Source organism: Coffea arabica, chromosome 2e (assembly GCF_036785885.1).
Source record: "Coffea arabica cultivar ET-39 chromosome 2e, Coffea Arabica ET-39 HiFi, whole genome shotgun sequence".
Taxonomy (NCBI): Eukaryota; Viridiplantae; Streptophyta; class Magnoliopsida; order Gentianales; family Rubiaceae; genus Coffea; species Coffea arabica.
In genome coordinates this window covers 2,522,676-2,549,843 of record NC_092313.1, presented here as the reverse complement: position 1 = coordinate 2,549,843, position 27,168 = coordinate 2,522,676, and the positions used below count along the sequence as shown (strand labels likewise).

Genomic DNA, 27,168 nt, shown 5'->3' with positions numbered 1-27,168 from the left:
GGAGTTAAATCAGGCCCATTCCCTTCATCTTTTTCTCATAATTAAATATAAATTTGAAGTTCTATGGATGGATTAACTTATTCTCGAGGAGGTTTGTATGTCTGATTGATAAACAAGCCTAATGTAATTATGTTTAGTTTAAAACTGAAATCCTTTCCCAAAATTCAACAATAAAAGTGAATGCTTTCTCTTCTTTTTTTTTCATTTTAGAAATAATAAAATTATGTAGTTCAATTGGCAAAAATTAGTCAATTGAACTAAAATGTGCTTAGATATTAAAAACATTTAGAACTACATTTGCTTTTATCCAAACTTTAAGAACTAAAATCACACATGCTCCAAACATTTGGGACCAAACCATAATTCTCTCAAACTTGTATTAAACTAAGACTAGTTTTACTTTTTATGTTTTTAAGACAAATTATTCCGCACCCTTCATGGACCAGTGCCTTGTACCATCAGCCTTGAATCTGGTATCTGGGTGTAAGAGTTTAAGACGAAAGAGCGTAGATTTAGGCTCTCACACCATAGAAATCCTCTTTTAACTGGGCCAGAATGCAGAAATAACTCATCAGTTACATGGGGAATTAAAAGACAACGGACAGCACCCAAGCAAGGATTCGAGGCAAACGCAATTGCAAAGACTATTGCGGATTAAACAATAGATAACTCGCAAAACAATAACTTCGGTACACATTCATCTGTTTATCAACTCAAGTGCAAGTCTTTTCGCAAGGTTCAAAATTTGGAACCTTTCTGCATCATCACTTTCTCCTGAAACTGCAAGGTTCAAGTATGGAAAGAACTCCCTCCAAGCATCGCAAAATACTCTTAAGCTTTCGATCTTTCCAGTATCCAAGGAATCAACAGGATTCAAGATACTCTCTTCTCTTTCTTCATCTTCTCTCGCCTTTGCTTTATCGCTTAAATTCAGTTCACTTTCTGTGGCACATTTCATCACCAGCCTTTCTCTCTCTCTGTTGCATACTGCTGCTTCCAATCCTGTAGCCATTTCAATGGCTCGTCCAATACAGGACGATGGCAGCTGCAATAGAAAAATGGCACGGCAATTATTCTTACATGAGAATATGTTAAGGATCTAAACCAACCCCAGCATTCAGCCGGTATGGCTTATTGAAAAGAGAGGAACAAGAAGATTATACTACCAACGACTTTGCTCTTTGTGTCCCTTTGCCAAACAAGATATGCAACAACTATTGACAAGCAACAAAAGGAAAAACATCTTTCCAGACGTTTCAGTATTGACTATAAAATTTTTATAATCTTAGTACCAAATTCTGCCACTGAAAAGTCAGTTCTAAGTGTTATTCACCGATCTGGCAACCCACTAACCTCTGCAAGCTGAGCTACCTTGAAGCCAAAGCTCCTTTCTGAAACACCAGGCACAAGTTTGTAAAGGTAAGTGATATGTTCTTGATTCATGCCATCCATAGTCAAGTTAGAGTCTAAACCCAGTTGATCATCTTTCTGCGAAGTCAGATATGAAACATGATATGCTGCCACGGAGTCTGGAAATTCATTCTTGATATCAGCTATCTTAGGGTAATGGGTGACAAATAGGACCATACATCTTAGATTCTCAAGAAGATATTGCAGTGTAGCATAGGCAATGGCTACACCATCATGCGTACTTGTCCCTCTGCCAAGCTCATCGATAATAACCAGCGAGCGGGTTGTGCAATTCCGCAGTATGAGAGAAGCTTCACTCAGTTCTTCCAAAAAGGTACTTCTTCCTCGTTGAATACTGTCAGAAGCTCCTATTCGAGTATAAATACTATCTACCACATGCAGCTTTGCAGATAGTGCTGGTACAAAGGAACCGACCTATGAGGATGAGAGCGAATTTTGGTTAAAGCAGTAATGTTAAAGTTCTCTTTATCACCACGAGATTCAGCAAAACAAATCTTCAATTTGTAATAGAGAGTTGGAGTTTCTTTGATTCTTCAAAGTTTAATAGCGGATAAGTTATTAACATTCAAGGGAATGTAAAGGAAAAACTATAATCATCATTTCATCCGAGTGTACAATTTGTAAAGTGGGTGTCTCCAGAAAAAGAAAATAGACTATGACCTACAGCAAATACACTTTACCCAGCAGTCAAGTCACAGAATATAGAACTAAACAGCAACATAATTCTTGTGCCTCCAACACCCATATCTCATGCGTTACCAAGTTGAAACAAGCCCCATAATGTCTTAAATTAAACTTCTTGACCAGAAAGATCAGAATTAAAGCTTGAAAAATACTTCATGAATGGCAATGATTTGGAAAACCAGCTTGTTACTTGGCAAAAAAGAACCATGGAAATTAATAAAGTACTGAAAGTTGCTTCTACCTGAGCCATGATAGCAATCAGAGCAACTTGGCGAATATAGCAGCTTTTTCCACCCATGTTTGGTCCAGTAATAATTTGACAGTACTCTCCTTCAGCATGCAAATTTGTATCATTTGGGACAAAATTATCTTGTAATACGGTCTCCATAACCTGGTAGAATTGGAAGACACTATAATATTATATTTTATAGATTAAAGTAAGCAAGTGTGAGACTATGAATCATATCATGTATTAAGGATATCTATGACGCAAATATATTGAGACAAAGAAACAAAATGGATTAATCAATAATAAATGATTGATAAAACAGGAAGGAGCAAAAAATATTTGCAAAATGTGCGTGCAAACAAAAAAAGAAGAAGATGAAGAAGGAATGACAACTCTGTTATTTCAGAAGAGCTGACAAAACACTGCACATACCAAAGTGCAAAAAAGGACGGTGATAAACACAAAAATCTAATGAAATTAAAAAAGAATCACGGGCTATAAGATGATTGAGCAACATAGTGAGGCAGTGCTGTTAAATCTGACTAGCTGCAAGCAAAGCAGAACAGATATCAAATGGAACATAGGCAAAGAATTCCATAAGCTCAAGTTCATAGACTATACAGATCATAGAGAAAATCAGGATTCTCCAAACTGAGTTCAACATGTAATGCAAAACAATCAAAAGTACGTACAGGATGACGGCCAGAAGATATCTGTATCTGAACTGGCTCATTATCATTGACAAAAACTGGACGAACATAATTCTGCAGCAGACAGGTTGAGAAGGTTACAAACATCAAAAATTTTAAAAGATTATGAGCACTTCAAAATAGTATCCAATAGCAAACCTTATTCCTCGAAAGAATGGAAAGTGAATGCAGGCAATCCAAGGCAGCTAGAGCGTGGACAGCCTCTTGGAACTCAGCATAATATCCACCAAAGGCCTTCAAGAAACCCTCCCAAGCAGCTTGGCAAACAAGAGTAAGCTCCTCTTTGGCCAAGGATAACTGGTCCAAAGCCATCAAAACCTCAGGAGGGTGATAGCGAGTTGTTTTTTTGGTACTATTTACCTTCACCCAATTTAGAGGCGCCTTCACGGTTAGTGGCAACTGCAGTCGATGTTAAATATAAGTAGGGAATTCAAACTGGTGCTCTAAAACAGCATAACAGTTCAAGATTAGACAAATGAGTTTAAATCCTTGATTGAATGAAAAGATACGTATACCTCAAAATATATTACATGGAATACTAATATCTTCATCTAATAGTCAACCAATTATTATGCCGAGGAACAATTTACTTCAGTCCCTGATTACTTCACACAAGAGGTAATAGAAAAGTGCAACATCAAGTAGAATCAAGAATATAGAAAACCAAAAATAGGTCGCTATAGAAAAAAAAAATTCAGAATGAGCTGCTATATCTCATCATACCTTTAACAAATAGCAACTATGAAAATTCCAATGCAAAACTTTCTCATAATTCAGACATCCAGTTACTATTCTGAGCTTTTGAAAGGTCAATGTGGATCAATTTACATCAAAGTACCTCTATCAAATGAGTAATACCAGCTACACTCGTGAACATCAAACTGCGATCTTGCACTTGTTTACGATAAATGCTAATCATCGAATCTAAGTTCTCATTAGCCAACTGAACTTTTTGCCTTGCTTCGGCAACCTGGGGACAAACAGATCATCGAAAGAAGACAAATATCAATAAAGCAACATCACCTAAGAAAGTAAAACATCAAGATTTTGCGCACAAGACAGAACTCTTCATTGGAAACCTCTGGGAATTGTCCATCAGAGATGATGAATAAATTGTGAAGATCTTTTTGATCAGCAGCTTCTTTATTGAGCCCAGACAATAGTTTTGCAGCCGTACCAAGGATACTTGATGATGAAGCCGCCATTATTAACTTCCCCAGCAGGGGCGAGTGAACTGTTGTCTGCAAATTCTTGTATTCCATCTCCTCCTGACCATGAAGTTGCTGAAGCTGCTTCCCAGCAAGTAGAATAGCTTGAATGACAGCTATAAACTGTTAATCCGGTAACCGAGGAAATTACATCAAATGCTGTCTACAAGAGTTCTACTGAAAGCAAATATTGGAGTACATGTATAACTTATAAAACTAAGTTGACTCATAATAATTTATTAAATCTTAATCTGATTATTTAAAATCACTTATATGTGATTCAACAAGAGGCTTTGAACAGGAACGCATATGATTTCGTTCAAGCACTTAGACAAGCCACTAAGTTCAACAAATTTACTAATTCAGGAATGTCCAAGATCAATGAAAGTTCTAGAGTCCATGCATTTTTCACTGAATCAAGGTCCAGAGATCAAAAACACCTTCCCCCTTGATCCCTCCTATTCAAGAACAGAAGAATATCAGAAAACATTTCAAGAATCAAAACAGTCAGTAACACTTCAAGAGAGCGAAAATAAAATGCAAACTTATTTGTTATCATGTTCTCCAGGAGAGAGAATTAGATTGGGCTTCACGAGAAGTCCTTGTAAGGTATCATTTGGATTACAAAGTGTCACTAATCAATGTAATCTGCACACACATGGTGCAACAGCTAAACGAGAAGTGAATAAACAAAAGCATGAGAAGAGTGCTCATATACAGTAAGCTACAAAGGTTTCTCCATAAAGACTACACATCAAAATGCTAGACAAGCTAATCTGTTTTAATACCTCTGCTGCTTTGGCTGTTCGATGGAATATTCTTGTTATCCCACGTTGAATATCAGGTGATCTAGCCAAAGAGGTCAATACCGAAGAAAGAATATCATGAACTGCAGGCTGCATAGTAATGATATCGGATTCTTCACCGTCACTTTCACAATTACTAGAAGCTTTAAAGGCCCCCATAGATTCCACAATCTCAGAAACTGCATCAAGACGAGCATATATCATGCTTCTATCGCATAAAGGATGAGCCACCTGTGCCAGAAAAGGACTTGACTTGATCATGCGCTGACATTTGCATGTCTTCATATGTATATATCAGTGAAAATAAATAGATCATGGATGATGCAGATCTATTTTTGTAGAGAAGACAGAATACTGAAAACATTAAATAGAGAATAATTGCTGCATACCCAATGCCTAAGAAGCCTTGAACCAAATATTGTAAGAGTATGATTCATACACTGCAGCAAGGTGCCAGACTCTGAACCGTCAGCATTATTCTTCAGAACCTACAAGGAGGCATTGCATCAATAAGAAGCTTCCTGTCTACATATTAAAGAGTCTTTTTCTCACACTTCCTGAAATACTTCGATTAGATTATGGGCACTCCTATCCACATGCTATTGCATTTTCCCTTAAATACTCTAATAGCACACCATGTGTTTGAACGTGATGTCATCTCAATATTACTTACAGGGCACATGCATGTTAGTAATAATGACAACCAGCAACTAGCATGGAAGATTGATAGCACTTATGAACCCTCTGAAAAACTAACAACTTGGTCTGACACTGACTTCATTAATTATCAAGTCATTTGAAATATCACCAATTACCTCCAGTTGTTGAAGTGCATTGCCAGTAAGGGTCATCTCCAATTTGGTAGATAGAGGCCGGAATGAAGCTTCCAAGCAGAGAACTCCTTCAAGACCAAATTGCTTGAGATGACGAATGGTTAGACCTAATGCTTGGATTACCAAATCAGGCAGTGCCATAATTCCCTATGGATTGAAGCAAAATTTAGTGGCAGGAGAAAGGGTAAACATAATAAATTAGATGTAGCAGTGATTTTCTTTCCATTCGTGGACCAAACAAGAATTTCATGACATGCATATTACTCACCCAACAAGCCTAATCAGCAATAATACTTGGTATGGGTTAATAGCTCATTAAGTATCTGAGAGTAATAAAAGATGATCAAACCTCAAATGGAGAGCAGTTGCTGTCATTTTCTTTGGCCTCTACATCTCCCTTGTGATGGGAATCTCCTAGCTTATTTCCAGTCATCCCCTCAAACAGAGACATCACTTCAGCAAGTGCACCACCTTCTGTGAAGCAATCTCGTGAGGTATGTTCAACACGGATATTTGAGGCCGGTCCAGCATATGCTAGGAGCAACTACAATAACAAGATTTCATTCCAGTGACCAATTGACGTGATTGAAGTAGGAAATACAAGAGGGACAGATAGATGAAAGTTAGAGTAATATCTGTTCAAAGTGAAACATAATAAGCGCTGCAATCATAGTTAAATACTGGCAAACTAGACAACACTTAATTTAGTAAGATGCATCTCATTCAAGAAAGTACCACTAGTAAATGGGGTGAGAAATTAGAGACAGAAAGGAAACATATTTAGAATTAGGTACACTACTTGCATGTTTTGAAAATGAAGGCACGATCAAACAGGATTATGTTTCTATAGTAATAGAAATGCTTGTGAGAGACGGGATTCATGCCCTTAAAGAGTTAACAGCAGAAAGAGAGAAAATTCCACCACATAGAAGTACAAGACTTTCAGCACATGCATTTTCTTTTCCGTACAACTTCAACTGCAAGTAAGATTACCTTCTCAGTCTGCTTCGATAGTGGTTTCCCCAGAAGTAACTCAGCAGGAGACAAGTTTAAAACCATAGACTCCAGACCACTTCTCAAAAAATTATCACTGAACTCCCCATACAAGACATCCCCAGTCGAAATTTCAACTCCAATAACGCCAATTTTCACGTCAACCCCACTCTCAAGGGCACCCTTCACAATCTCAACCTCCTGTTCCACAACACAAACCAAATAATTATTACATGAACTACACCCCTCCTCACCACCTCCCAAATCTTCGGCAGCCTCCAAGGTGGCCTTGGTGTACAATGCTGATAATCCGCGGCAAAAGGGTCCCAGTTTATTGGTCCCATGAGCCTTAATTGCTGCAGTTTCAGTCTGTTTCACCACGCCAACTTTGTACCCTGCACTCACAAGCCTCCGCACGTGGACATTCAGCCGAAAAGTGGGTATACTTGCAGTCAAGAAATTATGATCCATATGAGCATAAATCCCCAAAATCCTTGCAGCATTCTCCGCATCTTCACCAAAAAACCTATATTTATACCCGACTTCGACCATCAACAGGACATCGGGGTACTTGGCCTTGAGCTCCACCACTTGCTGCTCCAATGGGGTGTACTTCGGATTCACAATCGGCTGATTCTTGGAGGTCTCTAAAAGCTCTTGAGAGGGTTCCAGGAGTTTCTTTAAAAACTTTTCGTGAAGAGTAGGATTGGAGAGAGGGGGTATAGGATTATGGGTGTGGGCTGAAAGTTTGGGTTTTTTGGAGGGTTTAGGGAAAAGGGATTGTGGGGTGTGACCAGATGATGCTGGAGATTGAGAGAGGAGCCGGGAAGTCCTAAGGCGTTTGGCGGGTGAAAATGAGACGGTGGACAAAACTTTCGGAGGTGGGGTTGGCGGTGGTTGTGATTGGGAGGGGGACGCCAAAGATGAGGATGATGATGGATCGTTGGGAAAGGAAGAATCTTCTTGGGTTTTGGGTTTGGGTGCAAAGAAACGAGAAATTACTTGTTGCTTCTGCTTCCCCATGGCGACAGCCCCCTCAAAGCTCCCGGCGGTGTGTGTGGAGTGGCATCAAGTGGGGGTGCGGTTTTTGGCGGTTTGGAGCGCGGGGGAAATTGTGTACCATGTACTCTACGGGTGCCTTGCCGCCTCGGTACAGGATTCTTAAATTTTTCAACGGGAATTTTTATTTTTTCCTTTTTTTTGGATGGAGAATCGAGTAGTCTTACATTAATCACAAAGGATGAAACTTTACCGGCTACTTATGTCGGATTTGATGATTTAGATCACTCCAAAGTCCAAACTACACCACCAGGCGGAAATGGAACCATCTCTTCCTCAAGGGAACGAGGAACGAGATCCCAATAGACATGCCCAAACCAGTCCATATGATTCTCCATTGTGGAATTTGTGGATCAAATCTGTTGTTTGCATCGGTGCAGAGGTTTGTTGGAATCTTCGAATTGCAAGTAGGATTGCATTTTATATTTTTGTTTAGTTATCGACTCACCAAAATGAACATGATTTTTTCACATGCTTATGAACTCTATAAAATATATAATAAAAAAATCTTTGATAGTTGGAGGTGTAAAGGATATGGAGATGAATGGGAACATTAAAAATTATTATAATTTTTTTATACATTGATAATGTATATATCATCATTATTTGATATATGACAACTCATTTAAATTTAAAAATTAATATCTAAATTTTGCTCATGTATTATACATTCAACCGTGATAATATATACTCAAAAAATTAATAATAATGGTTAGCCAAGGACATGGATATGGGCGGTTTGCCACAGACAGCCCACCACAAGTACAAGGATGCGACTACCGTGTCTCCGTGATAGTGCAACGTTAATGGGCTTTCCTTTCAAGAGATGCTTGAAGACTGTGGGCTTTTTTTTGTGATCCGGAACAATTCAATTTGAAAATTCCTGTAACTTGGCCCTTCTGGTAGTGTACTTTGTCGTTTTATATCCACTGCCTCGGATGGGCTTTTTCTATTCAGTTTTGATATGCTGATTTGGTTTAGGATTATATTTAAATGAAAGTGTATATAGATTTATTCCCATATTCTTTTTGTTATTTGTGTTTTGTTTTCTTCTGATAAATGTTAATATCTTTGAAGTCAGCTTATGATATATGAAGAACCTTGAAACGACGTGGATACGGAAGAAGAGAGTACTTTATGATGTAGAATTGGAGGTGCAGGAAGCAATTTTATAGTAAGGGCAAAATATGTAATTACATTTTGAGAAATTTCAACAGCCATGAGTTATCTTGAATTGATGGTATAATGCCCTAGCAGAACTTTCAAATATCTCTTAAGACCATTATAATAATCAATTTTTGTAAGGTGTGGATGTTCACAATAGTGAAGGGATCTCTTTCCTCGGACGCTATGTGACAGGATTAATTAAATTCACAAGTGATGGAGAAATTTTTTTTTCTTTAATTTCTTTAAGAAAGAGTGCAATGATTTGTTTTTTTTTTTGAAGAAAACGTTCTTTTTGGTGGGTTCTTGGAAGAAACGCGATGGTTTCATTTCTTTAAGAAATAAAGCAATGATTTGTACCTTCGAAGAAAGCTTGCGATGGGGTAGGCTAGTATATATGACCTACTTTACTTAATCCTTTTTTTGAGTCCGACTTGGATGCATTTGATAAAAAGTGAAGTTTGAAAATCATAATTTGAAATCTGAAAAAGTTTTGGGAGCAAGTTTATCAATTATTTTTGGGAGCAAGTTTTGTTTAAACAATTTAGTGCCACTTTAATTAATTTAGGCATTTAATTTTTTATTATCAAACACATCTGAACATGTTAAGATCTGAATCCATTAAATTTAAGCGTTGAATTAGATTATCAAACGGGATCTAAATCTAATGTATTTAAATGTATATCACATTAAACCATAAGTGAATAGTTTATCATTTATTTTTTAGAGCAAGTTTTGCCTATAAATTTTAGTGCTACTTAATTAATTCAAATATTATATTTTTTTATTATCTAACACGTTTGAATATATTAAAATTTGTAACCATTAGATGTAAGTGTTTAATTAAATTAACAAACAGGACTTTTTTCTCTCATTGTCTCTACTATTTAGTGCAATGACGATTTTGAAATTTCTTGGTATGTAATGTATGGCACAAATACGGCTCATCTAGACGTATTAATTACTCTATTTTTGGTTTATAAACGAAATTACATGATTCGCCTCCTGCACCATATTAAAATGTACAATCGGAGGAATATTGTCTAGCGATTTTTTTTTTTAAATACTGTAGACTAATATGATAAGTCTCAGTCCCACCATGACTTATACGTTTAACATCTGTCTTTTATTTTATAAAGTTTATTTATTTATTTTTTGGATAAGGTAGGTGAAAGGTTACTCATGTTTATACAGCCATAATAATAGCACTGTAGATATGACTATGTATATTTTTTTGGTAGACATAATGCATTGAATACAATATGTGAAATCTATTGGGAAAAAATGATTTATAATTTTCTCTGACTCAAATGTGATTGGTTGTTTTGGTGCGTTGACAAAAGGCTTGGCTTAGACCACGTAATTCAGTGCCTGTAATCAACCTGTATCCACAGCATTTGGTCTATTGAATTGAGGCACAAAAGCAACCACCATTTCATTTCTCCCTCCTCCACTTGCGTAAAAAATAGCGTCAATAAATACAATCCCCCTCGTAACATACACCCTCCGCCAATTTGAGTCTCAACCACAAAATGTGCCATAATTTCCATATTTAATTTCATACTTACACCAAGAAAAGATTTGTAGGTTTTGAAGACATTTCCGGTATTGAGGAATTGAACGATATGACCAAACAGCATAGTTGTCAAAATCGCGATCCGGATTGTAGGATCGTACGATCCTACGATCCGGATAACCAAAATCGATCCGGATCGTTTTCAGAGTCGTAAATCATATTAATCTATGTAGGATCGTGTAAGATCGTACGATCCTACACTTTTTTGTAAATTTGTGAAATACGAAGCTCCATTTTGCAAGTAAATGAAAATATTTGTGGTATATTTGTAATTTATCAAAGAATTGCAGCCTTTAATTGCAATTAGGAGCTTTTGGTAGGATCTTACGATCCTACGATCCGATTCTGTGAAACTAAAATCGATCCTACGTAGGATCCCGATTTTACAAACCTTGCCAAACAGGCTTAATTGGGCTTTGCATAGTTTTAATTTCACACTTCCGCTGAACTGATGTATGCTATCGAATAAATGTATTCATTCTTTTTTAAAAAAAAAAAAAAGTATTCATTTAACAGGCGTAATTGGAGTTGCATAGTTTGGCTCTTGAATCTTGATCATCATATATCTGATCTTCTTCTGTCTGGACATATCACATTGTTGTCTTTTTTTTTTTTTATGGTAATGATAACATTTTTATAATCCAATCTATCATAATCTAAGGGAGAGGAGAGCCTAAATAGCCTAAAGAAATTGTATATAAGGGGACATAATCTATCATAATCTAGAAAGGAAGGGGAGTTTAAAGAGACTATATATAAAGGATTAGTAAATATAATAACCTATTAGATCAAAGAAATGTTACGATGCTTTTTTAAAAAATGTTCATTATAGGTGCAATTCGAACCTCTACCGACCTTAGTTCTTGTTCTTTGGCGACCGAATCAAAGCTCGGTGGTTACATATCACATTGTTGTCGCTACAAAGATGATGTGGAGAGATGTGTGTAACATATTAACAAAACATATTTCGAGTTTTGGGCCACAAAATTGGCAACAAAAGAATGTCTGAAAATGGCAGTATTGTAAATACATTCGGTAGAAAAGGGTCATTAGAACAGAAGAACAGCGGCTGGTATTTTCATGAGAAGGTGGACGAAAATGAAATGTGCAAGCAGACTATCTTATCCTTCTTAATACCCACCCTGATCATTGCAGCAGCCGGAAACCTAAGCAAGAAGAATCCCACAGGATGATTTTGATTGGCTGCGAACTACAAATGAAAAAGTCCAACAACACTTCCACCACAAGACCAACATTCAAAGATCTCAATCACTCATTCATATGAATGGGAAATGAAAAACTTGTCATCCCACTGCTCTCCCCTCCAAAACCAACGACAGCTGCCGAATCCCCGAACCCCAGGATCAAGACAAGAAGAAGAAAAAGAAAGAAAAGAACAAGACGACGTCGAAAATCATTTACATGAAGTGGAGGATGATAGTGAAGCCAGGTGCGAGTGGGATTTCAATCTCGCCACCGTTGTTTCTTCTTCCAGCTCCTCCTCCTCGATCGGCGGAGCTGCTTCCGATACACTGGGAGTCATAGAATTTGACCCTTGTGATCGGTTATTGGCCACCGGCGGCATCTCAAGAAAAATTCGTATATACCGCACCGCGTCTTTGTTGCCCCACGAAGGATTAAGTTCGTCGTATGAACAAGTTGCGACGGCCGCGCTAGACCACGCCAATGCATGGGACTTCTACATTTGTACCCCGGCTAAGCTTAGCAGCCTCCGGTGGAAACCGGGGTCGGGCGGAGGTGTGCTGGGGTCGGCGGACTACGACGGGGTAGTAATGGAGTATGACCTGGAGAGAAGGTTGCCGGTGTTCGAGCGGGACGAACATGGGGGCAGGCGGGTATGGAGCATGGACTACTCCCCCTCTGATCCAGTGGTGGGTGCGTCAGGGTCGGACGATGGCACCATGCAGGTGTGGGACCCACGGTGCGAGGGAGGGGAGTGCTTGGGGGTGGTGCAGCCCAGCGCGGGGAGGAGCCCAGTGTGTTGCGTGGAATTCAATCCATTCGGTGGCTGCCTGGTCGCCGCAGGATGTGCTGACCGAAGGGTGTACGGTTACGATGTGAGGAGGATGGGGGACCCGGTCCTGGTTTTAGACGGGCATCAGAGATCCGTGACCTACATCAGATTCCTGGATCGCCACACAATGGTGACAGCCGGCATTGATGGGTGCTTGAAGACGTGGCACACTGCAGATCATCGGCTTATTCGGACGTACACGGGACACGTCAACGCCAGGAGATTCGTCGGGTTATCCGTTTGGAGGGGCGGCGGGCTGCTTAGCTGTGGCTCCGAGGACAATCAAGTTGTTGTCTACGATAAGAGATGGGGCTCGCCTGTTTGGGTCAAGAGATTCGAGCCATCCTCTGCTGGAGCTCCGGCTCCAGGTCGAGCTGAATATTCCGGGGGGGAATATTGCGAGCCTACAGGTGCAGGGTTTGTGAGCAGCGTATGCTGGAGGCAAATGGGAGAAGACCAATGCACACTCGTCGCCGGCGGCTCAGACGGGGTCCTGCAAGTTTTTAGCGGTAGCAGAAGAAGAATAAGCCAATAATAAGGTGATTCTTCTTATAGAGTATCACTCCTACGAATTGACTCGTGTTTCTAACGTCCGCTAATTACTTCTCACACGATGTTTTTTGTAGTAGAATATTTACATCAAACTCAGCAAATCTTGAGGGGTATATCGTGCTATTGTCTTCGTGATGATTTTTATGCTGAATATACAGTCTTAATTCTTGATGTATTTTACGTGCTCATTTCCTTCTACCAATATACTTGACAACAATATTGATCCAGACTCCATACCTGATTCTTTATTAGCAATATACGGTGATCCATACTTTGATCCAAACAAATGCTTCCAACTTACAGTGAAACCTCCCTCCCGCCCGGTGTAAGTTTCATGCACATTAATTAGCACAATCCCACAAGAAGCTCTACGTACGCTTGCTCATTGAAATGAAAAAATCTCCCCAAATTTCAGCAGCATTACGGTGACAAGCGTGCCAGCTAACGGGAGTCTGCACAGAATTTGATGCAATTGTTGCCTTCTTTTCACTGAGTGGTTATAGTGGACTAGGATCCATTTTATTAATTCTGGCTTCATAAAATACCCGCTAGAAATATTTTCCTTCAAACAATAATATTATGTCTACGACTTTTTATGCGATGTGGCTGGTAAAAAAAGAAATACTACAATGTACATGGCTTAGGTGATTTTTTCGAATACATTAACAGCATCATAACCAACGGCCTTTTGGGCGATTGGCCACCACCATAGACTTTAAATCTTTATGGGGGTAAGAGATTAAGGGTTCACCTCTCATCAATATACTACTATATGTGATTTCATTTAAATCCATACAAGTTCATAGGGCACTCATCAACTTCGATAGTGATTCAGTTCTCGTCAGTTTCTCTAGTCCTATTAGATCTCTTCACCCCTATGTAGGTTAGAGTAGAAGTAGGAGTAAACTAGACTATCTGTTGCTATCTGAAAAAAAAAAATAAAAATCTCAAGGACAAGAATAATGTGGAATTTAATCATATGATTTTTTGTCCTAAAGGTAACTCTGATGTTTGAGAAAGCAGAAGTATGATTTTTGGTTCTAAAGGTAATTCTGATGTTTGAGAAAGCAGAAGTATGTTAAATGTAACAAGCACATTGATATGTATGAACATATATACAAATGAGCGCTTTAGTAGGATTAATTATACTCAGTTTATAAGGTTAACGACTAACGAGAGAAACAACTGACTTATTCTTTCCTGTTTAGCATTTTCTTCGGTTACTTCAGGTTCAAGGAGAAAGATAGGCTTCTCAAAAAGTAAACAATGTGGAAAAAATAGATAACCACTGCAGAAGAGCACATTAATTGCTGGCACTAAAGATGCGACCATTTATTATCCAAAAAAAAAAAACATGGAATTGTTTCCATCGAAATTTTGATGCTCTCTTGACTCTAGCCCAAGCAGTTACATAGTCAAATTTGAGTATGGAATAGTAAAATTCAAATTATATGAGCTTGACTTAATCTCCACTTGATCAAAATTTATTTAAATTAGGTTTAAAAAATAAATAAACCGAGTTTATGCACAATTTCAAACTCGTTAAATTAAAAAAGTAAAAAAGAAAAAGTGCTCAATTCGATTAGGACTAACACTCATATTTTTTGATCCGAAAACTATTTGGCCCTTTACCCTCCAGACTCTCCACTCAGCTTTTCTTTACCATTCGAATTCGAGTGTCTCTTGCGTAAAAATGTTATGAGAGTACGTCTGTGTGTGTTGTCGAGGATTCCGAATAGGAAATTTGTTATAAAATCATATTACGGATACACTTAGTCAATCGAAGGGCAGCGTGGATTTTCTTTTCCATGGAACGAAAGAGAAATCCTCTTCCAAAATTTGAAATTGTGCGCATGCTAGCCTTATCTCCTTTTTTTTTTTTTTTTTGTTGACACAGGAGTGTTCGAAACCATTGGACCCGACTAATCCCCTGCGGCTGTGAGAGCCCCGCCCCAAGGTTCACAGCGTGTTAGTTCTCCCGAGGGTCGAACCAGTGACCTGCCCCTAAAGAGGGGACTACAGAAACCAGTCGATCTGCCCGGGGGCTATAAAAGAGGCATGCCAGCCTTATCTCAAAGGATATAAAAGAGGCATCCAAGAATTAATTAGTACCAGTAGATAAGACGCACATTATGTGTATGCATATTGTAGAAGTAAATAACGAATAAATAAATTTTTGCAAAGACAAATAATACTAAATTAACTAGAGGAACACATGGGCAAAAAATTTCTGCAACTTACCTTTTTTTTTTTTGAAATATTGTATGATTTTCACGAGTTAACGATAGTTTGAAGAAAGTTATATTACTAAATATCATTGAGAGAAAGAAATAAGAGTAAGTAAGAGACAGAAGAGGAAGTGGATTATAAACGTTTAAAAGAAGAAGGGTATATTAAACAGTTTATTACATGACAGAAATTTTTAGTACCAAAAAGTTCTCATGCTTTTATATGTAGAGATGTCTTAAGATTAATTCTAAGCATTATCCGTAGAATTATAAGTTTCCTTGTGGAAAGATTAATCTTAAGGATTATCCTTAATTCATTGTATGGCAATGCAAATTAACAATAGAATTAGACTACAAATTTTTTTTCATTATGAGCACGACTACTAGTGATATTGAATTAGCTAGCTTCACTATTCCAAATGACATGCAACGTATTTTATATCATAATCACTAAGAGAAAAATCCACAGGTGTTTGGTTGGAATTCAGGAATTGGAATTGTAATGGAAATGGTATAAACTTCACCATCTGTATGGATTTTTGTTGTTCCGTCGAGTTTCAATAATCAGTCTGAAACCCAGGTTTTCACAGTTTTTTTTTTTTTTTTTTTTTTCTATAAAATGTTTTAGATACTGATATGCTAAACTATTATAAGTTCAAGAACCAGTGACTTGGATGTATCTATAAACCAAGCACCACCTTTGTTTGCAGTAGAATGTCGTGATTTTAGGATGTACTACATATTATGAGCTTAACCTCTACATTAAAACCCTACATTCCTCACTTTCCATGCACCCTTATCCATCACCTTATCCTACAACGTGTGGTAAAGCTATTCACTGTCAAATATCATGAAACTCTCTTTTATTTTTTTTTTATTTTTTAAAGGTATCATGAAACTTGAAAAAGGAATGATGTTCTACATCCACTAGTTGTATCTTGAGAGCAAAAATTGATTCAAAAAGTTGCTCACGTCGGCTACTATATGCCAAGTTTAGAGGTCTTGTTTACCCGTGTTCCTCCATTTATAGTATCGATAATGTTTTAGAAGGAGACATGCAATTCTCATAATCGGCTTTTGTGGGCTTTTAGCACCCTTCCCCATAATATAGAGATTTTGATCGCCGTAAAATAAAAAAAAATAAAAAAGAAAAAAAGGAAAAGTGATTTATCTCGTGGAGCAGTCAATAGAAGTCCTTGGTCTGATCCTCCCAATGGCAAGTGCAATTTTATGGCAAGAGAAGGAAGGGGATTTTATGGCAAGTGCAATTTTATCATATCCATAAATGAAAGCCAAAACCTGAGAATGTCCAAGAGCGCACCCAAAAAAAAAAAGGGAAAAAAAAAGAATTTAAAAATAAAAAAACCCCCATGTATGGGCCAATGATATCCACCTGGGTCTGGCTTAGGCCCTCTTAGGTATTGGGACCCAAGTTATGACTAAAGCGGCCATTATAATTCTGGTCCGACATCCAACCCAAAGCCCAAGACACAAAACACTTTTTTTTTTGGTGAAAACACACAAAACACTTTGAGATGCTTCGACAAGACACCGCCTGCAAATTCCGGAGAGGGAAAAGATTTTGTGATATGTCCTAAGCAGTAGAAGTGGACTTGTTATAATCTCTGCAGAGCCAAAAGAGAAGAGGAAAAAGCAGGGCAAGGGCTGTCAGCCGGGGGACGGGGAGAGAGAGAGATAGAGGGAGATCGAGAGAAAATGGTGACGTCATCCGTGGTGAACACGTACCCGCTGTCTAGTTACACCTTCGGGACAAAGGAGCCGAAGATGGAGAAAGACACCTCCGTTGCCGATCGCCTTGCTCGCATGAAAGTCAAGTACGTCTCTGCTCTCTCTTTCTGATTTCTCCGATCCATTTTGTACGTTTCCTTTGTTTTTTGTTTGATTCATGCGATTTATCAAAGAAAAACCCTAGTTAAACCTCGTCTTAGCTTAATTCTTATTTATGCAGTCTAAAACCCTAGATCACGTACCAGCATCTTACTTTCTTCCCTTTTTCCTGGTGCAGTTATATGAAGGAGGGCATGAGGACTAGCGTAGAAGGAATTTTACTGGTAAACATTTTTACTCGTACTGCCTTTTTAATTCTCCCCTTTTCTGGTTATATATGGTTGCCGCTTTACTCAATTTGCAAGGAACTGAGCAAATCTTTGATGCTGATTACTATAGCTAAGCTTTTTGCTTGCAAATGTATCGGATAATATGGATAATCATATGAGAAAGAGAGGTTTCCCATTCTAGGTTTTCCCTGAGAGGGTCGGGTCCCGAGTTCTCTATAGATGAGTTTCAAATACATATGTTCGGGTAAACAGCTTTTCGTTTGACTGTTAGGAAGTTTGAATTTAATTTTGACCCAGACATGTAAATAGCATGGAAATTAATATGATTTGAGCATGAATTTATTTGTAACCTAGTACTAACCCGTGAATTTAATATCCTAAGTTGCTTTTTTCATGTTGCACTCTTTGTGGTAATCTGTTGACCTGCTTCTTCTAGTATCATGCTGTGTATGATTGCGTCAAAAATATTGCTGCCCTAGGTTCTTTGACCTGCTTCACCACTCTCTCTGTTTTTTGTCAAACAAATTCCATTCCTTGACTCTTCAAGTTGAATGTGCTCCTCTGTGAACTAACTATAATGCTCCTTTTCTGCTGAATTCAATGCATGTAAAACGTTTACCGTCCAATAACTTGTTTATGTATCTTTTTTTTATTTGAAACTCGTAAACAAACCCTCCAACCCTCCCTCCCCTCCCCCCCCCCCCCCCGGGGAAAAAAAAAGGGAAAAAAAACCAAAGCCAAAAAAAAAAAAGAACTCATGCTGTATGAAGTAGTGGTTGGTGTTGTCTTTATTGCATAGCATGATTGATATTCTGGGTAAAAGTTTGACATTATTACAACCTGTGGTGCTTTTACTGACTTTCGATGCCAGCGAATAGTTGGTCTGATTTGTTGTGCCCATTTTTTTGTACTTTAATGATGAGAATCCCTATGAATTAGTAGTTATTTTTGATAGGTAAACCATATTGTTATGTTAAATAATAGCTTTTGATGGCTGTGACTAACAGGTACAAGAGCACAATCATCCACACATTCTTCTTCTTCAAATTGGTAATACTTTCTGCAAACTTCCTGGTGGGCGGCTGAAGCCTGGAGAGAATGGTATTAGCCTTTAGCTTCTTCTTCCTCCTTTTTTTTTTCAAGTATATAATGATAATTAATGGGCCTTTAATCCTGTAATGTACCCCCAAAAAAATTGTATAACCGATATGGTAGTATTATTAAAATGATTGTTTTTTATCTGTCTATATTATTTATTATAGCAATTTTTGTCACTCTGAGCATGATGATAGACCCTTCTACTTGTCTATTCGAATGGTTTTGAAATTTGAGCTAAAGTCCTAGAAGCACCCCCGTTGGATCTGAACAGTACCATTAATTGTTACTTTATTGAACTTGAAGAACTTGTTAATGTGCGATGCAAGTCCAACTCTTAGAGATGATGGACAATATTCTGAAATGGACATGCCATAGAGGACTATTGAAACTTCATTCATGCTTATTGTTAAAATTGCAGAAATCGAGGGCTTGAAGCGGAAACTGTCGAGCAAACTTGCTGCTAATTCAGCAGCTCTTCAGCCAGATTGGCAGGTATTTGTTCCTTCACTTTCCCTTTTTGTTCTTGACCTACTTGATTGTGAGGCTGTCCTTAAATCTTTAAATTAGTATATTGTTCAAGAACAGTGTGTGTGGGAAACACTGCCAAATTTGCATGAGAGGTTGCCCAGAGATGAGGAAAAAAAAGTATGTAAAAGAAGAATATAGACTCAAGCCACAGTTTAGTATTTTGACACTTCAAATCTCTCATTACTCGATAGAGATTTGATTTTTTTTTTTCTTCACCTTTCTTTGTACTTATTTACTTTTTTTTGAATGATTTGCCTACTTCATGTGCAACATTTCATTTCAGATTGGTGAATGTGTGGCCATATGGTGGAGACCGAATTTTGAAACAATAATGTATCCATACTGCCCTCCCCACATAACAAAACCTAAGGTAAGTTGGTTTAGCCAACATGTTTCCTTAATCTATGCCTTAGTCTTTTGTTTGCAGTGATCATTTTGCTTACCTATTCCTGGCTTTGCAGGAATGTAAAAAGCTTTTCCTTGTTCACCTTTCCGAAAGAGAGTATTTTGCTGTTCCAAAGAACTTGAAACTTCTTGCAGTTCCATTGTTCGAACTCTATGACAATGTTCAGGTATAAAAGAGAGAGAGTTATATTGTAGTATGGAAGCCATTTCTATTGGATTACCGTGAGCCCACCTTGTTTCTTTCTGATTTATCAAAGCTCTGTGCATATATGGAGGAGCTGATTGACTCATTTTTGTAATTAGTTTTTTGTGGTTACGCTTATATCGAAATATACATATCTTTAGGTGCACGTGCTTTTTAGATTTGCCTTAATATAATTTTCACAGTTGTTATTTTTCAATTGATGACAGAGATATGGGCCTGTGATCTCCACTATCCCACAACAGCTGTCTAGATTCCAGTTCAACATGATCCATCCTTGATATACATGTTGATATGCAGGTTGCCAGTTTGCTGTGACTGAAGCATGTCCGACTTGATGGTATGATCCATCCTCAGTTGGGCCCAAACTCTATTAATCTCTCATGGATATTTAAGTCATTTCCCGTTTTAAGATACTCTGGACCTGCTTCTTAGATGTAATGTAGCAGCATTTGATCAAATCATAACATGGTGAATCAAAGACTATCTGGTTAAGAGGCCGTTTCCTTTGGGCTTCATTTGACAATTTCCAGACATCATTTTTTATGTTTTGTATTTTCACTGTGTTTGCCTATTGATATTTGTTATTGTGCTTGATGGATGTAAGTGGACCCATTATGGTGGAGGTTCACGGTAGTTCCCTCTGGTGTTAACCTGATTGTAAAGTATGGCTAGAGTAGATATTCAGACGCCAAATTCCTGGTTGAATCTGAAAATCTTTTTATTTATTCTCTCCTGGAAAGGAAGTCCCTCGATGTAAACCACCTTTGACCCCCACAAATAGTCTTCGGATAGGTGCCATATTGCAGTTCATATGTATTGAATAGTTTCAGCTTATTTGTAGTACCATAACGATTGTTTTCGGAAGGTTGTTATTACTCTCCTGTTCTGCTTATGGTTCTCTGTTTCTGTTCTTCACTCCTGAACTCTTCAAGTAATGGGCAAACAAAAGTAACTGGCTTTCATTCATTAACATCAGCCAGAACCAGTGGCAGCACTTCAGTAGCAGGAGCATGTTGTGTCGGTATCAGAAGGCCTCATTCAACTGTTATGAATATAACCAGTTGTTTTTATATGGCAAACCGGCCAAGTGCGGGATAAGAGCTAAAGCCTTCGAACATGAGGGACTGAATGCGCACTTCAATTGGTCGTCCGCTTGTAGTGGCTTCAGATGAATAATGGCTCAAGACTGCTTTAGATGAATAATGTGCACTTCCGTAACATTTTATTTTCTACATCCTGCAATGTATCATCATTTTTTATCTTTATTTGGGTACAAAAGAGGGCCAGAGGCCCGTTAGATAGAAACAAAACGCGGCGTTGCTACACCAGCTTCGTCATGATTCAGGAACCCTCTCAGACTCTCCGCCGGATCTTCAAACATGTTAGATCAGCATACTTTTAAGTCCCAACTTTGCCATCCAATAGCAGAGACATTTTTGTTTGTTGGAGAAAACATTCCCAAGTCTTTTGAGTCCAAAGCTTCACCTGTTGAACTAGATTGTTCTTGCGGGCTGTTTTCGTCTGCATCCTTTGTTAGGCTTAAAAGCTCACTTGGGACTTGGGAATCAGATTCTAAGACAATCCTCTGTGCTATTATGATCTGCACCCCTTGCTAGATTTCGGCTCACTTGGTAACCAGATTCTAAAACAAGGTTCCTCCATCACCTGCGCCACACTAATTGTAAGCCATGAATTGGCCCTCCAAAGTTCGGCAACTATGTTGGTGGCAAACCCAAAAAACTCCTTTCTATCATCCCATGAAGTAGAAGCATTACAATTCAGCAGGGTCCGAGACCTTGTAACCTAAAATTTGGCAATGGTCTTTTTTTTGTCCGAAGGGGACCAGGGCTTCTCTCTTGCAGTGAAGCTTTTGCTTGTATGCCACTTTACTCGTAATGTTAGGCTCTAAATTACAAGATCCTAACCAAGCTAAAACACACATCTTGGAATAAATGGAAGACATCAATTTATTAGGACCTAACCAATTTATTAGGATGCTAATACAAGATCCTAACCAATTTATTAGGACCACCCCGATCAAAAAAGGAAGACGCCATTGCAATGCTGAGCAACTGTTACAAGTCGGTATCACCATTGATTACTAAATTGCTGATCCCTGTTGTCTTCCACATGTTCTGCTCCTCCATCTTTTCTCTTGCATTAAAGGCCTCCAACCACTGACCTGCTGATGCATGAATATTTGATACAGTCACATAGACTCCGGATTCATTTGACTCCAACTTGTCAGCATTACAACTTGTAATACTCTCTGCTAACTTTAGGTCGCCTCTTAACTTGCAACCACCCAACAGTGCACCCCAGATAGCAACATCAGGTTTGAAGGGCATCTCCTTCAATAGAACCAATGCTTCCTCGAGCTGGCCCCTTCGGCACAGTAAGTCTACCAGACAACCATAGTGTTCAAGCTTTGGACTAACCCTAAACTGCCTATCCATGCTATGAAAAATATTCTGGCCTTCTTCCACTAAACCTCCATGACTACAAGCAAATAACACACTGGTAAATGTGAAGTCATTTGGCTTCAATCCCCTTTGTTGCATCAAATAAAAGATTTTGACGGCATCTTCTACTCTTCCATGAACAGCCAGAGACTTGATCATAACGTTAAAACAGAAAACATCCTTGTTCCCTGTTTTAAAAAAGATTGTAAATGCTTTATCAATATCTCCACAGTTGGCATACATTTCTACAAGGGCAGTCCCAACAATAACAGCTGCATTACCCCAATCTGTTATACAGGAGTGCACCATTCTGCCAAAATCCAGAGCATTTAGGTGAGAACAAGCAGAGAGAGCTGAAACAAATGTAAATCCATCTGCTACCACACCTTGTTTACGCATATGCTCAAAAAGGCGCAATGCATCCTGAAATTGTTTATTCTGTGCGTAGCTCGAAATCATACAGTTCCAAGAAACCAGATTCTTCTCGGGCATCATCTCGAAAATCTTTCTTGCTGTTTGGAGATCTCCAGCAGCAGCATATGCCTTGATCATTGTAGTCCAGGACACCACATTCTTCTCTGGCATCTGCATAAATAAATCTCTCGCATTTGCTACGTCCCCAGTTTTAGCATAACCTGAAATCATCGAATTCCATGAAACGATATCCCTTTCACTCATCTGATCAAAGAACTCTCTCGCACATTCAACGTCACCAAATTTCACACACCCAGAAATGAATCTGTTGCACAATTCTGCTGGAACTCCACAAATTCCGTCTAAAGTCCTCCTAGCATTATTTAACATTTCTTTTTTCGGAAAACCCATATCAGAAGAATCACATGTATCTGCATAGAAACTAAAAAGAGCATAAGCAGCCGAAAGCACGAGCTGGAACCCAGTCTTTATAATCTGACAGTGCATTTTTTGGCCTAATCTAAACAAACCCAGTCGAGTGCAAGAGTTCAAAACATATGGGTACGTGAATTTATTGGGTTTAAGTCCTCTGTGAGGCATTTCATCAAACATTGATATGGAATTCCGCTGGGGACCATTATAGGCATAGCCTCTGATCATAGCGTTCCAAAGAGTAATGTCTTCGATAAGAAAGCCACCCATTTGGGAGAAAATGAGACTGGGGTAGTCCATGTCTCCAAATTCCGTGCTTCGCCTCAAAAATTTCAATCGAATTTGGGGGTTTTGGTGGAGGGACGAGGTGACAATGATGGCGTGAATTTGTTTCAGCTGTTTGAAAGTGCATACTTGCAATTGGTTTGCGACTTTCTGCTGCAACGGACATGACATCGGGTACGGAACAAAATCAAAGGAGATCCTCCAGATTTATTGCTTAGGATTCGGTTTTCTTGGGCCTCTGAGCCCAAATCAATGTCCACTGACACTGTGCAAGGTTTCTTAGTCTCCATAGACAAAGCCCAAACGTTCAGGCTTGGTAGTTTCTGCTCTTCCGGGTAGTAGTGTGTTGGAGTTGTTTTTGGAGAGAGAGAGGTAGGTTATTTGGAGTTTTTTTTTTTTTGAAAAGAATTTATTGGAAGTCAAAATAAAAGAAGTTATAGGAAGTTGTTGAAATCGAATAAATATTATCAGTTTATTTGAAATTGAGGAAGGATTAGGTGCAATGTAGAATAAAAACGACGATCGACCGTTACACGCCAATCCGCAATAACCATCGTTCTTCCAAGTGCTGTTGTTAATTCCGCTTCCTTCGACTGATCGCCGACAAAAAAAAGGGTTTCACATATTTGTCAATGATCAACTGGAGATGAGTTGAAATATATGCTATGGCAATTGGCGGATTAGTTGTGTTGTTGGAAGAAGAAGATTGGCTGGGGGATTAGAATATCCTGATGTGTTGTGTTTAAGATGAGAATGGTCAGATTGATTTATTTTTGCGGGTGGGTTTTGGTAAAAGCGTTATTTTATGTTGGGAATGACAGTGATTGTTGGCGTTGTTTATAATTGTTGACATTCGAAGCTTCTGATTGCTTGACTTGTGTAGGTGTCTAAAGTGGTTGAACTTGACTAATATCATTAATTCTGTCACTATTATTTTAATTCCCATGAAATATGTTAACCAATTTTATTTATGATTTTGACAGTAAGTAGAGTATAGCAAAGGTATCATAATCATTGGCAATTTAATTATGCACTCTTTCACTTCCAACTACTTAAAAAAAAAAAAAAAATCAACCACTACTCGTTGCAATTGGTCAGAACGAACTGTGGCCAAATCCCTTGAGGCCAGTACGTCAAGTAAATGCCCTTTAATTTTGTTGGTAATCTTGCAAGGGAGGTTTTAAGTTTTAACCCCCATAGACGTTGGTAATCTGTAGGCATATTCATGTTCCAAATTCATCTACGGTACAGGCCCCCCTGGCTCTGGCACCATTTTTAGCCGTACATCTTTGCTAGTACCATGCATCTTGATTGATTGGGGGTTGGTTTAGGACATTCTTTTCATTTTTATTTATTTATTTTTAAGGAGCAGTCTTATCTCTTTTTTTTTCCAAGAAAGGAAATAGTTGCGGGTATATTCTACTAGTATTTATTTTGATAGAAAAGCACAAAGCTTCCGTCAAATCAAAGAACTAAAATTTCCTACTAATCCAGCATATGAGCCGTTTTGATTGCAAAGCTCTAGGTCTCCAAAGCAGCTCCATCTGAATTAATTTCCAGATGCCTTGACCCCACCGCACTTCATTCATTCATTCTTAATAAATCTTTATTTATTTTGGTTGACGAAAAAAGCTCGGTTTTTTTCCCGAACAGCAGATATAGTTACCGGCTTCTGAGGACTCGCACCACACATGCATGGGAGAAGAAAACACTCTCACTAGACAACTCTAAGGAGAGAAGAAACTCTCACTAGAAAATTTTAAGAGAAATTTTATTCACACAAATGAAAAGAAACCATTGAGAGGGCTCCTCTTATAGTAAAAGATCAGAAAAATCTGATCTCTCTTCCATGGGAGAGTTGAATGAAAATTTAGTTGAAGAATTTTTTTTCTAGAGAGAAGGAGGAGAGATAGGGTTTTGGCTCTTGGAGTGTGTTTGGGGGGAGTGACTCGTAGCATATTTTGCAAACAAATAAAGACGAAGACTAGGGCTCAGGACCAGGGGGAAGAGAACCAAGTTTCCAGTCTTTAAAAGTATTTCTTCTATCTAAGCTGGTTATGTATATATATATTTGTTGAGAACAAAAACAAAGAGGTGGTGGTCCTTTAGCTGTGTGGCGTGGTCTAAGTTGCGTCACCTTGCATCTCGTATTTGGACGGACATATAAATCACCCTTCCAGCAGCAGCGATCCACATACTTGTGCTCAATGTTATTCTGTTTTTGCACAGAGGAGTACTTTTTTGGGTTTAACAAATTGTGATTATTTTGGAAGGAGCGGCCTGTGTGCTTTGTCATGTTCTTGCTTGTATCTCTCATTTGTTAAACCCAACTCGACTTGTTAAGGTTACTACCGATGACTTCTTGATATATACCAAAAAAAATAATGTAAAATCACTTGCCCCCAGCTGGAATTCGTTTTTGATTTGCAACAAATTGCACCGCCAGCTCCAGCAGATTGTTTGGTCTTGTAATATTTTATCAATGTCATTCCCTTATCTAAAAACCCATTTAGTTTTCTTTCAATTTTATGATTCTTGAGGCCACATCATACGCATTATGTATGTCCTCGGCTAAGGAAGCAGACCTAGGTTTTCATTAAGGGCAAGGAGTATGATGTAACGAGAAAGCCTCCAGAAAATGGCTTTATATAGTACATACCAGTTTGTTTTTTACAGAGTCAATTATGGTAGCCATATTCTATAATTTTAAATCGAGATGGAAGCTGATGTCACATTATAATTAATTTGAAGGTGGTGTATTTTCGCTTGTCTGCATTAGGGCCGGTCAGATAAATCTTTCTGCTAATTAACAGTTTTAATCATCAATTATTGAGGTTAACGCAGCAAATTTGCTTTTAAATTGTCCCTGAGTTGGTCGAGATGGTAGAGTGGATGTCATGCCTTTCTAGCAATCCTGGTTCGAACCTCTCTTGGAACGTCTGCTTATCGCACAGGATTTGCCTAGTGTGTCTTATCCTTTCGTATGGTTGGTGGGCTATTGCACGGGATTGGATTTATCCGGTGCGCATTATAGGGTTAGCGGCTGCGAGTTCCCTTGTCAATAAAAAAGCCTTTTTCCTGAGTTAGGTAATTCTTCTATTCCATATTCCACTTTAGTTTCCTAAGCATGACTTGAAATCTAATCTTCAGCTGTGAGTTGAAGACTTGGAAGTTTTTTTTTTTTTTTGAAAACGAAGACTTGAAGACTTAATAAGCTTTGATGTATAAAATAAATACAATAAAAGCCATATTTTAAAACACAAATTTTTATCATGCTGTGGAGAGAATATATGCAGTAAGACAATCATGTGTATATGACTATATGAGAGCAATAGCTCTTCCACCTAATCACTTTGACTTCACAATAGTTTCCTGCGCAATAAAACTGCACATCAGAGCTTTCGCCACTTTTATATGAATTCGGGCAAAGCCCATCGTCGTAGCAATGGTTTAAAAGGTTCCTATAGTCTTGACTGGCTAAAAAAGAATACACTGTTCAGATTACAGAATATACGTCAATTTTAATAATATGCATGAAGTTGATTTAAAAAAAAATGTACTAATTAAGTTGTTTAAATTGATTTATATCTAGAAAGAACAAACAACTTATTACTTTTTGCTTGAAATACACGAAACCAATCCTTTGACAAAGCCATGCGGGCATAGTCAAAACGCAATAAAAACGAAACAATAATTGTTTCACCTTGAAACTTTACGCAAATTTGTCAAAGGTTACAATATCCAACTGATTAA

At 38.2% G+C, this 27,168-nt stretch overlaps 4 protein-coding genes across 5 annotated transcripts; 2 read left to right on the top strand and 2 right to left on the bottom strand.

The window, feature by feature from the left end:
* Positions 1-619: 619 nt before the first annotated feature.
* Positions 620-8,396, bottom strand: LOC113730080 (DNA mismatch repair protein MSH3-like). Its single transcript, XM_027254533.2, has 12 exons — positions 6,895-8,396; positions 6,251-6,445; positions 5,884-6,048; positions 5,458-5,556; positions 5,051-5,299; positions 4,134-4,385; positions 3,893-4,024; positions 3,193-3,453; positions 3,037-3,108; positions 2,357-2,506; positions 1,354-1,845; positions 620-1,045 (listed from the first exon to the last, which is right to left on the bottom strand). The coding sequence occupies exons 1-12, from the start codon at positions 7,915-7,917 to the stop codon at positions 698-700; spliced, it is 3,438 nt and encodes a 1,145-aa protein (XP_027110334.1). The 5' UTR covers positions 7,918-8,396; the 3' UTR covers positions 620-697.
* Positions 8,397-11,686: 3,290 nt separating this feature from the next.
* On the top strand, positions 11,687-15,472 carry LOC113730757 (WD repeat-containing protein RUP2-like). The gene is made up of 2 exons (XM_027255648.2): positions 11,687-13,267; positions 15,178-15,472. Exon 1 carries the CDS (start codon positions 11,986-11,988, stop codon positions 13,261-13,263), a length of 1,278 nt encoding a protein of 425 aa, XP_027111449.1. The 5' UTR covers positions 11,687-11,985; the 3' UTR covers positions 13,264-13,267; positions 15,178-15,472.
* Positions 15,473-16,993: 1,521 nt separating this feature from the next.
* Positions 16,994-20,714, top strand: LOC113730079 (pre-mRNA cleavage factor Im 25 kDa subunit 2). 2 transcript variants are annotated; one of them, XM_027254531.2, is made up of 7 exons: positions 16,994-17,343; positions 17,535-17,580; positions 18,594-18,687; positions 19,103-19,176; positions 19,496-19,582; positions 19,674-19,784; positions 20,029-20,714. In XM_027254531.2, exons 1-7 carry the CDS (start codon positions 17,225-17,227, stop codon positions 20,098-20,100), a joined length of 603 nt encoding a protein of 200 aa, XP_027110332.1. In that variant the 5' UTR covers positions 16,994-17,224; the 3' UTR covers positions 20,101-20,714. The 2 variants fall into 2 exon arrangements, with proteins under 2 accessions (XP_027110332.1, XP_027110333.1); XM_027254532.2 differs by having other exon boundaries at positions 17,086-17,343; positions 20,120-20,345.
* Positions 20,715-21,771: 1,057 nt separating this feature from the next.
* On the bottom strand, positions 21,772-23,688 carry LOC113733417 (pentatricopeptide repeat-containing protein At5g15300-like). Its single transcript, XM_027259787.2, has one exon. It carries the CDS (start codon positions 23,584-23,586, stop codon positions 21,898-21,900), a length of 1,689 nt encoding a protein of 562 aa, XP_027115588.2. The 5' UTR covers positions 23,587-23,688; the 3' UTR covers positions 21,772-21,897.
* Positions 23,689-27,168: the final 3,480 nt, after the last annotated feature.